Here is a 15312-nt window from a genome sequence, read left to right on the forward strand (position 1 = left end):
TGAGAATTTGTTTGGAACATCAAATTGCAGTATCGAATCGCATTACATATAGAATCGTGATTAGTGAGAATGGTGGGAATCGTGAGAATTGCAATACATACAGTATCTTATCGTCTCGTAAGTATAGTGATAATGAATTGCAACTTTCCTGGCCATTCCAAACTACTTGCATGTGATATGCACAGCAAATAGCAAGGGAGAACATTTGCTCATAATGAAAACAGTGATACTACAGTTTCTACTTGAACTAGTACTCATCATGATATACCCTAGTTACAATAAGTAATAGCCCCTGTCAATTGGTCAACTTTTTGAATGCATGATTGTCTTGCCAATTCATTCCACATCATCACTCCTACAATAGAAGCCAACAGATGATTCTGATATATGAATTAAATAGTCCCGTGTAGCTCAGTTTGTAGAGCATGGCGCTTGCAACGCCAGGGTTGTGGGTTCGATTCCCACGGGGGACCAGTATGAAAAATGTATCCACTCGCTAACTGTAAGTCGCTCTGGATAAGAGCGTCTGCGAAATGACTAAAATGTAAATATATTTGTATGATTTGTGATAACCAGTTTAGAGTGGGAAGGTGGATATTCGGTATAATCTTACGTTTCCCTGATTGTTTTAAACATTATTTAACAGTTAATGAAGAATGCCATTGTGGAAGTCAATGGCATTGTCCAAAGCACCTCATCAACTGTTTATACCTGAACCACACATGTAGTTTAGGAAAGTTCAATCAGGAAGGCTGGTCTGAATGCTCGCTTAACTTCATCCAGTAAGCATATCATAATTCACTTTGTTTCCTATTCTACGGGCACAGTGGGAATGAATACAAACGTATCATCATCAGCATAGCATCTTGTTTCTTCTCCTCTTTCCTGTTAGCTATGTGTGGAATGTCACCTTTTTACCTTATAGCCTATAAGCACGGCACAATAATGCTCCTTCCTCACGCTTGCTGTTTAACCTATGGGCTCACTCTGGCAATTATCACCTTCCTCACTCTCAACCAATAGGCGTAAATCTTGGGATCTGTTTATATGTCAATTTACCCTCGTTCTCTCACTTGCTGTTTTTGAGCAACCGTTTTCGACAACCATCCACCTCCCCACTACCACCAGCTATAATAACCTTAAGGCCTGTCATTGGAACTCCTTGGGGGTGGTCCCGCATAGGGGCTACCTGTCATCACATCATCTGGCTCCAAGGATTTTCCCTCGGAGACAAGGCCATTCCCCAAACGATTTAATAAAATGTCATAATACATTCCATCTTTGTTGTTAATTTAGTTAAGCCTCTACTCGATTGAACAGCAGTTGAAGTTCAGGTGTCCTGAGTTCTTCCACTCTAACTGTCTCTCAGTCCCCTAACCACCTTCTCCTGCCCTCTAGGTTCTACTGGGACTTCACCATGCTGATGTTCATGGTGGGCAACCTCATCATCATCCCCGTGGGGATCACCTTCTTCAAGGACGAGACCACCGCGCCCTGGATCATCTTCAACGTGGTCTCTGACACCTTCTTCCTCATGGACCTGGTCCTCAACTTCCGCACAGGCATCGTATTTGAGGACAACACCGAGATCATCCTGGACCCCAAGAAGATCAAGAGGACGTACCTAAAGACCTGGTTCATGGTGGACTTTGTCTCCTCCATCCCTGTGGATTATATCTTCTTGATCGTTGAGAAGGGGATCGACTCCGAGTTGTATAAGACGGCCAGAGCCCTGAGGATCCTACGCTTTACCAAGATCCTCAGTCTGCTGAGGCTGCTCAGGCTGTCCAGGCTCATCCGTTACATCCACCAATGGGAAGAGGTAAGCTGGGCTCTAGAACTTACTTTGACCTAACCTATCATAGCAGGCGTAAAATAAACGCCTGAAACTAGATCTCCTACATACTGGTCTTGAGGAGAAGAAAAAAAAAAACTGTCTGGGGAGGTTCTCTTCTGCACTGTTCAACTAATCCAGTAAATGTGGAGGAGGAGTTAAGATGGAGTGTCGCTTTGTTAACGTCCAAAAGCGGATGTCGTGTCACAGGCTCTCTTTCCATTTCCCCTTAAAACCGGAGTATCCGGTTGTTGAGGACTCGGCAGAGTCTAACTTTGACCAATGGCAGGAGGAGATGGGATTGGCAATGTGTTTCTAGAATTTACAATGAGAGGCTGCACACTATGGGTGAAGTACTTGCATCGACCAATGGAAAGAGGGGGTAGGATGGACAAGGCATAGGCCGCAATCCCCCTATAATACAATGTTAAGGCAGGAGTAGAAAGAATAAGCTCTTTTAGTTTGTAAAATCAGGACAAGTACAGAAGGGAGTCAGATTGAACATCATCAGCCCAACCTATTTCAGGGTAGTGTTCTTCCAATAATAGGCTAGTCTCACACTATCACAGGCCTTCAACACTGTTGCCTCTCTGTATCTGTACTGATATACATCAGCAGGATGCTGAGATTCACAGCTTTGCTTTCTCAGTGACTGTGTTGGCCTCATCATCGCAGCATTTGGCTGTGGAGTGCAGCCAGTCACAGTGGTCCGTTTTACCCTGATGTGACTGGATGTGTAAAGCTGTGCTGGCTATACATACATATATGCCCCTTCTGTGCCCGCTAAGATATTCCAGAAGAGGCCCTGAGCTGACCCAAGTCTGATGACTCAGTTGTATGTGTTCTGTACTCTAGTTAATGGGACAATTATTTTCTTGATTACAGAGTGGTAATTTCAGCCAGACACAACCCCTAATTATTGAATCAACCCCTTACTTAACCGAGTGCCTCTCACCCACTGCTCAGCTCTGCTCTGCACAGGGCAGATGCTCACCTCACCTTTTTCATGAGCTGGGCTGGCTAGGCAGACAGGCAACAGTACATTAGGTACTTTAGGATTGTGTTGTGGGTTCAGGAGGACTTTCACTTAGCATGCTGTCATTTCGGATTCCCATCTAGAGCATTATGATTTCATCAGAATCCTTAAACTATTACATTGATTTAATTGGAAATGAATTAGCGTTACATTTTTTAAATTTCATTTATACAATATTTCCATATTAATGGCTGCGGAACTGTTGTGTAATGTGTTAGTGGATTGGGTAATGCTTTCTCCTGTGTTTTTTTATTTGGGTAATGGGCTACAGGCCATAAGGTTCTTGTCACGTCTAAGCTACAGTGAGGGAAAAAAGTATTTGATCCCCTGCTGATTTTGTACGTTTGCCCACTGACAAAGAAATGATCAGTCTATAATTTTAATGGTAGGTTTATTTGAACAGTGAGAGACAGAATAACAACAACAAAAATCCAGAAAAATGCATGTCAAAAATTTTATAAATTGATTTGCATTTTAATGAGGGAAATAAGTATTTGACCCCCTCTCAATCAGAAAGATTTCTGGCTCCCAGGTGTCTTTTATACAGGTAACGAGCTGAGATTAGGAGCACACTCTTAAAGGGAGTGCTCCTAATCTCAGCTTGTTACCTGTATAAAAGACACCTGTCCACAGAAGCAATCAATCAATCAGATTCCAAACTCTCCACCATGGCCAAGACCAAAGAGCTCTCCAAGGATGTCAGGGACAAGATTGTAGACCTACACAAGGCTGGAATGGGCTACAAGACCATCACCAATCAGCTTGGTGAGAAGGTGACAACAGTTGGCGCGATTATTCGCAAATGGAAGAAACACAAAATAACTGTCAATCTCCCTCAGCTTGGGGCTCCATGCAAGATCTCACCTCGTGGAGTTGCAATGATCATGAGAACGGTGAGGAATCAGCCCAGAACTACACGGGAGGATCTTGTCAATGATCTCAAGGCAGCTGGGACCATAGTCACCAAGAAAACAATTGGTAACACATTACGCCGTGAAGTACTGAAATCCTGCAGCACCCGCAAGGTCCCCCTGCTCAAGAAAGCACATATACATGCCCATCTGAAGTTTGCCAATCAACATCTGAATGATTCAGAGGAGAACTGGGTGAAAGTGTTGTTGTCAGATGAGATCAAAATGGACCAACAAAGGAGTGGCTCTAGAAGAAGCACATTAAGGTCCTGGAGTGGCCTAGCCAGTCTCCAGACCTTAATCCCATAGAACATCTGTGGAGGGAGCTGAAGGTTCGAGTTGCCAAACGTCAGCCTCGAAACCTTAATGACTTGGAGAAGATCTGCAAAGAGGAGTGGGACAAAATCCCTCCTGAGATGTGTGCAAACCTGGTGGCCAACTACAAGAAACGTCTGACCCAACAAGGGTTTTGCCACCAAGTACTAAATCATGTTTTGCAGAGGGGTCAAATACTTATTTCCCTCATTAAAATGCAAATCAATTGATAACATTTTTGACATGCATTTTTCTGGATTTTTTTGTTGTTATTCTGTCTCTCACTGTTCAAATAAACCTACTATTAAAATTATAGACTGATAATTTCTTTGTCAGTGGGCAAACGTACAAAATCAGCAGGGGATCAAATACTTTTTTCCCTCACTGTATGTGCCTTGGCCCATCCAGCCAACTGACAGTGCCACATGTTACATGTCATAGTTCTGCTATTTAGCTGAAGACTTCGTTTTAGCCCACGATTGGATCCTAATCAAAATGCAAGGCCTCCAAGTGTTTTCCCCTCCTCCTCCTCCTCCTCCTCCTCCTGTTGCTTGCGGGCAGTGAGTCTGATAGCAGAAGCATGGAGGGGGAGTTGGGAGATGGCGAGCGACTGCCTGCGAGGGCAAAGCAATACGCTAAACGCACCAATCTGAGCCCTCTGACCTTAATGGTGTACGACAAGCCACCTCATTTATTTAGGTGTGTGTGTGGGCTGCAGGTAAATTGATTCAGAAACAGCTGTGCAAGCCCCGTGAAAAGAACCCACATAGCACCCAAACTCAGTAATACAGGGATTTTGTTTTTAATTGTAGGGCTTTTGAGACAAAGCTAGAAAGAGGTCATGCAGAAGGATGCTTGTTTGGCCTTTTTCACCACAGATATTCCAATACAGTCACTTTTACAAACAACGAAAGGAGGCACTCCGACCTTGTGTTGTCTTTCAGAGCTGCTTTTCATTTTGCATTCGGTTAAGCTTTAAACCCCATGGGCTTGTGTGAGGTCTTGTGAGGTGCCTGAATCACCTGGCTCACACTCCGATGGAGCTCTAATCTTTACATTCCACGCTTATCTCTCTTGATCATGTTCATCTCATCAAAGCTACTAGTGCCTGATGAGTGCAGGAAATTAGTGCCGTCATCACTGAAGTCATTTGATGTGCTTCATTTCTCAAGGCAAACTAATGAAAGTGTAACTGCTGTGTGTACAGAAAAGCAACTGTGCATCATTGGTACCGGTAAACTTACTTACTGAATTACAATAACTAATCCAATCATGAATCCAAATCCTGTCTAAATCCTGTTGTAACCAGATAATGCAAATAATGGAGTCTGTTTCTATCTTTTTTTTATCATGTGTTCATTGGCTATGTTAACATAGGCTTAATCCATGTGAAATGGTGAATGAATGAGGTGTGTAACACACCACTGACTGTCCTCTCTCTCTGACCCTCTCGTGACAGATCTTCCATATGACCTATGACCTGGCTAGTGCAGTGATGCGTATCTTCAACCTGATTGGTATGATGCTGCTGCTGTGTCACTGGGATGGCTGTTTGCAGTTCCTGGTTCCAATGCTGCAGGACTTCCCCCAGGACTGCTGGGTCTCCCTCAACAAGATGGTGGTAAGTGCTGCTTAATACACACTCTAGAGTCTAGATCCATTTGGTACTCTAGGGGCCAATTCCTGGACACCAGACTGGACTCACTGGACAGACGTTTGGTATTTTACATAAATATTTGCACCTCCAATAAGTCTGATATGTTACGTTTGGTATGGTTACTTAAGACAGAAACGATAGGAGGGAAGTTGGTCGGTGAGGATGGGTGGGCGTATACCGTGACCGTCTAGCAATCCAAAAGTTGCGTGTTCGAGAGGCGTCAGGGACAACTGTTGCATTTTAGCTAACCCTTCCCCTAATCCATATTCTAACCTTAACCCAATTCACCAACCTTTTTTTATGTACATTTTCCTAACCTTTGTCGTTTTAGTTCCCCTAACCTTTTACATAAATTATCCGGACCTTTGTTGTTAGTTATCCACTAATGTAAATTCTCACCGTAATTCTTCTTTGTTGTTACCATGCAACAAGCAACTTGGTCTCAGAGAAGGATGTATAATACTATACATCCCTCAAGATGTATGATAACCTACCTCATCCAATTCGTATGCTTTTGTACAACCAGGTAACACGTATAATACTATTTGTCCTTTAATTCGTATGATATTGTACGACCGCTATTCCATTCACAATGTAACCTAACGTAACGTAATGTGTCGTACTAAATGGAGGGGAACAAATTCACATACCAAATCTTACGAATTGCCCTGAGGCTATGTTGCGGACACAGATTAAGCCTATTCCTGGACTAAAAACACTTTCAGTGGCGATTCTCCACGGAGCATGCTTCATAGTCCAGTAGGCGTAATCTAGGTCCGGAAAATCAACCATTTGAAGTGCTGCCGTGAAGGAGTATTTCCTACCTCAAAAGAGGTCTGAAGTAGATGCTCATCCAAAATACCAGTGCTGGGAAAAGCAAGAATCCCGAGGCACAGACAGTATTAGAATGAATTTATTGTCTTCACTGAGACAAAAACATTCAAGGACAAATAGGTGTTTCCTAACCAGCTCCTGCTAAGAACGACACACTCACCCAGACTTGCTGTAAACAAGCATCTATAGTAGTACTCAAGAGGCTTGTTGGAGGCTTGTTGTCACATGTCACGACATGCTCTCTCTAGTTCCAGGCCCGGGCCCCATTCATTCAGCACGTCTCTCTCTATCGCTGTCAGGAAGGAAGATAAAAAGGCCCTCTGCCTGCCATTCTCTCGGGCGCTCCGTTCCTTTTCTTTGCTCTGATGTCTGTGGACTCACAGATGATTCATTGCTTGTGTCCACCTGCGGAGAGAGGAGGCTGATGACAGTACAGAGAGAATAAAGACACAAGACGTGAACAGGCAGGGGACACATTGCAGCAGCACACCTGTCTTTATGTCTTTACCCCCGTCTCTCTTTCTCTCTTTCTCCTTCTAAAATTTCTCCTTCTCTCTTTCTCCAGATATCATAGTGCTAGCAATCCATCAGCCCTCACAAGCCATGACTCTCTGGCTGAGCGCTCACAGACAAATGTGTTTTGAACAGGCTGAGGCCTAGCATGACTGAGGATCAACATAGATGCACCTGACTCAGGGATTCAACACATTGCTTGGTTCTTTTAGTTCTTGCCTGAACTATTTGTTTTCACATGGACATGTCTCTACTTTCTTACTTGGACTTGGAATTAGCATGTGCAGAAGCATTTGTGTTTTTATCCATTGCAGTTTGGTGTTACAGCAATATCAATAACTCAACAGGTTGCAGGTTGCTCTATGCTTGTAGAACATCAATGTGTCTCCTGTGCTGTTAGACAGTGCTAATGGCATGACAGTGCTAATGGCATTGCTGTTAGTGGTAATGGCATGGTAGTAAAGGTCCTGAAGACCTGGGGGGTGTCTCTGGGGCTGCCTGCTACTCTCTCAGATGAATAGGAGCCCCAGTCAGTCACACCACCTGTCTGCTAAAGCTCCTCCGTTCCAGGTGAACTCTATTCCTCAACCCCAGAGGAGGGCACAGGAGAGGCAGGGGGCTCACCCATACACAGGCATGACCCCAGAAAGACTCACGAACTTCTACAGATCCACCATTGAGAGCATCCTGTTGGGCTGTATCACTGCCTGGTACGGCAATTGCACCATCCACAACCGCAGGGCTCTCCAGAGGGTGGTGCGGTCAACCCAATGCATCACACTATCTGCCCTCCAGGACATCTACAGTAACTGGTATCAAAGGAAGGCCAAGAAGATCATCAAGGACCTCAGCCACCTGAGCCACGGCCTGTTCATCCAGCTACCATCTAGAAGGTGGAGACGGGTGCATCAAAGCTGGGACCGAGACACTGAAAAACAGCTCCAGGCAATCAAACTGTTAAACAGTCACCACTAGCTGGCCTCCACCCAGTACCCTGTCCTGAACCTTAGTCACTGTTCTAATCGGCTACCACCCGGTACTCTACCCTGCACCTTAGAGACTGCTGCCCTATGTACATAGTCCTTGGTCACTTTATTCATGTTTACATACTGTTTCACACACTTTATATGTATATACTGTATTCTAGTCATGGCTCATCCTATATAACTTATTTTTTATGGATTATGTGTGTATAGTTTTTTTTATTGTTAGGTATTACTACACTGTTGAAGCTAGAAACAGAAGCATTTCGCTGCACCTGCGGTAACACCTGTAAATATGTGTACGTTACCAATAAACTTTGATTTGATTTGAACTTAAAGAGCTGTGTGTCCCAGGTCTCTAGGACCAGATCGCCACCATTACCCCACAGTAGAGAGCAGTGAGATGGTGGAGGGTGGCTCTATCTCTCCCACGTCTCTCCTCAGACTGGCCAGGGCCTGGGTGGACTGTGCCTGCCTGGGTAGACTGCTCCACTACTACGTGCCAGCTCTACATCACTGTCCCTGAACCAGGCCCAGGATACATTATGACTAGCGCAGACGTTGACTCAGTGTCTCTTACTGTTGCAGTAATTGTGTTTGGCCCCCTCCCCTCCCTCCTTGTTTTGACATGATGGTAGCTAGGGCGCAGTGCCGTGTGTATGCCACACACACGCAGGTATGCACGCACACACACACACACACACACACACACACTCTGACACACAGTGAGCGGATACCACGTGCACAAACATACACACACACAGACACACGAACCCATGCCTCTCGGTCCTGTTGATGTTCCGTTCCTCTGAGTTGGGCCCCTACGCTGTGTACTCCGTGCCAATTTCCCTGAGAACAGTCGTCCTGGGCGATCGGGCACAGGCTGGCATCTCCCAGCAATCAAGGTCAGTATCTCTCTAGAGGCGGATGGCTTCAAATGAGAGACACAGCGTTAAATGATCCATCTCCCTGCCACTCGAGACTTGTTCACTTCGAGTGGCTGCCTGCTTACTCACTGCATCCCGCTCTGCATCTTCCATGCTGCTCAGAGAACAGAGACACACACGATATGGCCACAATATTTTTCAAATTTTTGACAGCATTTTACTGTATTTTATGTTTTTTAATTTGCTTTATGAGTAGTGCGTGACCCTAGGGTGGCAACACATACATTCTAAGTGATTTCAATGGGTCATTCTCCATTCTGATGGTTTTATACTGTTCAATTAAATTTCAAACAAAACTTATTTTCTGCATTTTCATCAATTTCTGCATTTCCTGCACTCGTTTGAGATCATTTCCACACTGCCATGTAGGGCTGCACAATATGGGCAAAACATAGAGGTGTTGTTTTTAACCAACTATTGCAATTGCGATTTGACTTGCGATTTAGATCAAAACACTTGGGTGAACTGTTGGAATAAGAGAAATACAAGGATTATTATAATTCTATAGTTAGACTATAATAATGGGCACTTTGAATACAGTGTTGTTTGACATGACAACGAATGAAAAAGCCAGGGAGAAGTTATTGTGACAGGGTGGGAACCAAAGTGTTGGTCAGTGTTTCCCAGGGGACCCTATAATCTTTGTCTACATTAAATGTAATATAGCTAACATATTCATCCTTTGCCTATTTCTCTCTGATTTAGAAGATACCGTTGTGCAAACAACATGCTAATCTAGGCCTACACCAGTACTGGTATCAGGCTGTTTAAGTTAGCTACATTTGCTCTGACTCAGTACATTGATTAGCTAACTAGCGATAAGCATTAGGAGCTAACATTATTTATTGTAGCCACAACTTGCTAAGAAAAGACAAACTAGCTGTTTGCAGACAGTAAGATACACAAACTAAGTGTAATTATAGAACGCTTGTGGATTTATATTAGGAAGCAAAGTGGAAAGCAGCAATGTTGTCAGTCTTGACCATGCAGACTGAAGAGTGAACGGCAAGTGGTCTCATAGTCGAGCAACAACAACTGCGCTCCTCGAGTCACAGGGGGCAGGGTGGGGCTTGGTGTGTGAGAGAGGGAGTGTCACGCCCTGACATAGAGTTCGCTAGTTGGTTTGGTCAGGGTGTGAATATCTATGTATTGTGAATATCTATGTTGTTCTATTTCTATGTTGGCCGGCTGTGGTTCCCAATCAGAGGCAGCTGTCGATCGTTGTCTCTGATTGGGGATCATACTTAGGTAGCCATTTTGCCTACCTATGTTGTGGGATCTTGACTCTTGTTTGGCTTGTTTGTGTGTAGCCATTGTGAGCTTCATGTTACGTTGCTTTTGTTGTTTTGTTGTTTTGTCGTGTGTTAACTTAGTGAATAAACATGTATGCATTCCACGCTGCACCTTGGTCCAATCCTGTACTCAACGAACGTGACAGAAGATCCCACCACCAACGGACCAAGCAGCGTGCCCAGGAAAAGCAAAAAGCCTGGACATGGGAGGAGATACTGGAAGGAAAAGGATCATGGACGTGGGAAGAGATCCAGGATGGTATGGATCGCCTTCCTTGGGAGCAAACAGAGGCAGCAAGGGAGAAAAGACGGCGACTCCAAAATGCGAAACGACGAAGGAGACCCGAGGCAACCCCAATAAAAACAAATTGGGGGGGCACACAGGGTGGTCGACGAAGCAGCAGGAGGCCGTGAAAGGGCTGACCGTGGAGGAGGAGGCCGCTATTGTAGAGGTCCTCCAAGACCTGCGGATCAGCAGTATGAGAGAGGAGGCCACCACATTACGGGAGCTGTTAGAGAAGAGGGAGCAGAAGCTCTCACTTCAGAAGGAGGTGCTGCAGGAGGCCCAAAGGGAGAAGGAATTAGTGGATGCACGGAGAGAGGAGCTGGCCAGGCAACAGGGGGAGCTGAGAGAGGAGTTAACCCTCCAGCAGCAGAGAGCTCGGGCCTTAGAGAGCAGAGGCTGGCGGAGCCAGGTGTAGCAGAGCCAACTTCCCGCACTCGCTTTGAGGAGAGTGTGTCCGTGCAGGCACCAGGCTATACGCCGGCTTTACGCACTGTGCCGCCAGTGCGCCTTCACAGACCGGTACAGGCCGTGCCTGCTTCTCGCACCAAACCAGTGGTGCGTGTCGCCAGCCCGGTACGCCCCGTACCTGCTCCCCGCACCAAACCAGTGGTGCGTGTATCCAGTCCTGTACGGCCCGTACCTGCTCCCCGCACCAAACCAGTGGTGCGTGTATCCAGTCCGGTATAGCAGTCCGCTCCACCGGTGCCCAGTCCAGCTCCGGTCAGCTGCTCTACTCCAGTGCCAGAGCAAGCCGCTCCACCGGTGTCCAGTTCAGCTCAGGTCAGCGGCTCCACTCCAGTGCCAGAGCAGTCCGCTCTACCGGTGCCTAGTCCAGCCCAGGTCAGCTGCTCCAGTCCAGAGCCAGAGCAGTCCGCTCCACCGGGGTCTAGTTCAGCTCCGGTCAGCGGCTCCACTCCAGAATCAGACGTCAACCCCTCTCCAGGGTCGGGGCCTCCCACACCAGGGTCCAGACAGGGCTTGGTGCATCGTGGGAGGATTGAGAGGGGAAGCATCGCGCCGAGGTCCAGACCGGACCAGGGGTGCAACGGGGAGGCAGAAAGGGAGAGGACGTCACGCCCGGAGCCAGAGCCGCCACCGAGGCTAAATGCCCACCCGGACCCTCCCCTGTTAAGTTAGGTTTTGTGGCCGGAGTCCGCACCTTTGGGGGGGGGGGGGGGGGGGGTACTGTCACGCCCTGACATAGAGTTCGCAAGTTGGTTTGGTCAGGGTGTGAATATCTATGTATTGTGAATATCTATGTTGTTCTATTTCGATGTTGGCCGGGTGTGGTTCGCAATCAGAGGCAGCTGTAGATCGTTGTCTCTGATTGGGGTTCATACTTAGGTAGCCATTTTGCCTACCTATGTTGTGGGATCTTGACTCTTGTTTGGCTTGTTTGTGTGTAGCCATTGTGAGCTTCATGTTACGTTGCTTTTGTTGTTTTGTCGTGTGTTAGTGAATAAACATGTATGCATTCCACGCTGCTCCTTGGTCCAATCCTGTACTCAACGAATGTGACAGGGAGAGAGACGAATCAAGTAGCGAAGTAACCTATACAAATGGACATTACATGCGGCGGAGTGGCGTATCACATTTAACAAACCAAACATGAAATACCGTTATAGAAGGTAAAGTAAAAACACAAACCGGTCCTTGCATCAATACCGGTATTCAGTATAGTAAAATATGGTATACCGCCCAGCCCTAACACACACACACACACAGGAAGCCACTTCTCTATGGCCCCAATGGGCTAATTCACTGAGCCAGATTATCAGGTGTGGGAGAGGCTTTCCTCCAACTGGTTTAAGGCCCTGTGGGAGAGAATTACCAGGAGGTCCCTCCATCAAACAGCCAGTCAACATGTTAATAAACCCGACCCTCCCTGATCTGACCACTGATATGGGGTGGCAGGTAGCCTAGCGGTTAGAGCATTGGGCCAGTAACCAAAAGGTCATCAGTTTGAATCCCCGAGCCGACAAGGTTGAGCAAGGCAATAAACCCTAATTGCTCCAGGATTGCCATTGGGTGTCTCAGGGGGAGTTGGGATATGCAAAAATCACATTTCCAATTCACACAAGAGTATAATACACACTTGTACATGTGTGAAATAGGACAAATATAAGCACCCACCTAATTGTTATTAGATACATACTGTTCTGCTATAAGCCAAGATTTAAGTTTATAGCAGGTTGATCAAATTAAATCAATTTGAAAATGTCCCCTCTGTTATGAAGCCCAAGTCAGGGCCAGGTGCTTTCATCTCATGTACCTTATCCTGTATGGCTCTTAAATAAATGGAATTACAATAAAGCCCTGGATCATGTCACTATCCATCTGTCCTTTATGATCTTAGACCTGGGATAGAGTAATCCAGATCTCATCCGGCTAGAGGATGCAGGGCAGCCAGGGAAAATACAATTACTGATATGAATGACATGTATACATACACACACTTACAGACACACACACACACACACACGTACAGTGCCTTCAGACAGTATTCACACCCATTTACTTTTTCCACATTTTGTTGTGTTACAGCCTGAATTTAAAATGTATTAAATTGAGACTGTGTGTCACTGATCTACACACAATACCCCATAATGTCAAAGTGGAATTTTGTTTGTAGAACATTTTCGAAATCTATGGCAAGACTTGAAAATGGCTTTCTAGCAATGATCAACAACCAACTTGACAGGGCTTGAAGAATAAAACAAATAAAAAAGGGTAAATATTGGACAATCCAGGTGTGCAAAGCTCTTAGAGATTTACTGTCATGCCCTGACACTGAGGACTTGTATTTGTTGAGTCAGGGTGTGTATCTTCTGTGTTGGGTTTGCTAGTTTGTTTTCTATGTTTTAGATCTAGAATGTGTAGATCTATGTTGGCCGGGGTGGTTCCCAATCAGAGGCAGCTCGTTGTCTCTGATTGGGGACCATACTTAGGCAGCCGTTTGGCACCTGTTAGTGGTGGGATCTTGTTCCGTATAGGTTTGTTGTGTGTACCTTAAGACTTCACGTATCGTTTGTTTGTTGTTTTGTCGTGTGTTTATTTGTTTAATAAACATGTACGCTTATCACGCTGCGCCTTGGTTCGACCAGTCTTTAAACGATCGTGACAGAAGATCCCACCAATCCTGGATCAAGCAGCGTGACGAGGAGAGAGGATGGACTTGGGAGGAGATGAGCGAGAGTCTGGCAAGAGGGATGGAGGCCATAATCACGGGGGAGAGACAATCCCCAAAATTTCTAAGGGGGGGGCTCACGCCGTGGACGACGAGGCAGCAGGAGGCCGCGATAGAGCAGTTCCGCTGTTTAGCAGAGGAGGCCACCAGATTAGGGGGGGTCATTGGTTCAGAGGGAGCAGAAGGAAAGTGTAGAGGCACGGCGAGAGGAGCTGGTTCGGCAGCAGAAGGAGCGGGGGTTAATGAAGGAACCCAGTCCCGCTCCTCGCACCAATCAAGTGGTGCGTGTCGCCAGTCCGGTCCGGCCCGTTCCTGCTTCCCGCACTAAGCCAGTGGCGCGTGTTCCCAGTACGGTTCGGCCCGTTCCTGCTCCTCACATCAAGCCAGTGGTGCGCGTCGCCAGCCCGGTCCGGCCTGTTCCTGTCCCTCGCACCAAGTCAGTGGTGCGCGTCGCCAGCCCGGTCCGGCCTGTTCCTGTCCCTCGCACCAAGTCAGTGGTGCGCGTCGTCAGCCCAGTCTGGCCCGTTCCTGCTCCCCGCACCAGGCCAGTGGTGCGCGTCGCCAGTCCGGTACGGCCCGTTCCTGCTCCCCGCACCAAGCCAGTGGTGCGCGTCGTCAGCCCAGTCCGGCCCGTTCCTGCTCCCCGCACCAAGCCCGGGGTGCGCATCATCAGCCAAGTCCGGCCCATTCCTGCTCCCCGCACCAAGCCAGTGGTGCGTGTGTCCAGTCCGGCACGGCCCGTGCCTGTTCCACCGGTGCCTGGTCCGGCACCGGTCAGCTGCTCCACTCCGGAGCCAGAGCAATCCGCTCCACCGGGGTCCAGCTCCGGTCAGCGGCTCCACTCCGGAGCCAGAGCTGTCCGCTCCACCGGTGCCTGATCCAGCTCCAGTCAGCGGCTCCACCCCGGAGCCAGAGCAGTTCGATCCACCGTCGTCGGGTCCAGCTCCAGTCAGCGGTTCCAGTCCAGACCCAGACGTCAGCCCCTCTCCAGGTTCGGGGTCTCCCACACCAGGGTCCAGACAGGGCTTGGTACTTCGTGGGAGGAAGGAGAGGGGAAGCAGCGCGCCGAGGTCCAGACCAGACCAGGGCCGCAACGGGGAGGTGGAGAGTAAGTGGTGGTCACACCCGGAGCCGGATCCGCCTCCGAGGCGGAATGCCCACCCGGCCCCTACCCTGTTATGTTTATGTGGCGCGGTCGGAGTCCGCACCTTTGGGGGGGGGGGGGGGGGTACTGTCACGCCCTGACTCTGAGGACTTGTATTTGTTGAGTCAGGGTGTGTATCTTCTGTGTTGGGTTTGCTAGTTTTTTTTTTTATGTTTTAGATCTAGAATGTGTAGATCTATGTTGGCCGGGGTGGTTCCCAATCAGAGGCAGCTGTAGCTCGTTGTCTCTGATTGGGGACAATACTTAGGCAGCCGTTTGGCACCTGTTAGTTGTGGGATCTTGTTCCGTGTGAGGTATGTTTGTGTGCTACCTTGGACTTCACGTTTCGTTTGTTGTTTTTGTCGTGTGTTTA

At 47.4% G+C, this 15312-nt stretch overlaps 1 protein-coding gene across 1 annotated transcript in view; it reads left to right on the forward strand.

The window, feature by feature from the left end:
* LOC311130771 (potassium/sodium hyperpolarization-activated cyclic nucleotide-gated channel 2-like) overlaps positions 1-15312 on the forward strand; it is a gene marked incomplete at both ends in the record, with an annotated part of 71183 nt that overhangs the window by 5648 nt on the left and 50223 nt on the right. The window contains 2 exons of the mRNA XM_084163565.1: positions 1399-1822; positions 5556-5717. Of these exons, the coding sequence (XP_084019691.1) occupies positions 1399-1822; positions 5556-5717 (586 nt within the window). The remainder of the gene's footprint in view (positions 1-1398; positions 1823-5555; positions 5718-15312) is intronic.

This window comes from Coregonus lavaretus (assembly GCF_964263955.1).
Source record: "Coregonus lavaretus genome assembly, chromosome: 6".
Taxonomy (NCBI): domain Eukaryota; kingdom Metazoa; phylum Chordata; class Actinopteri; order Salmoniformes; family Salmonidae; genus Coregonus; species Coregonus lavaretus.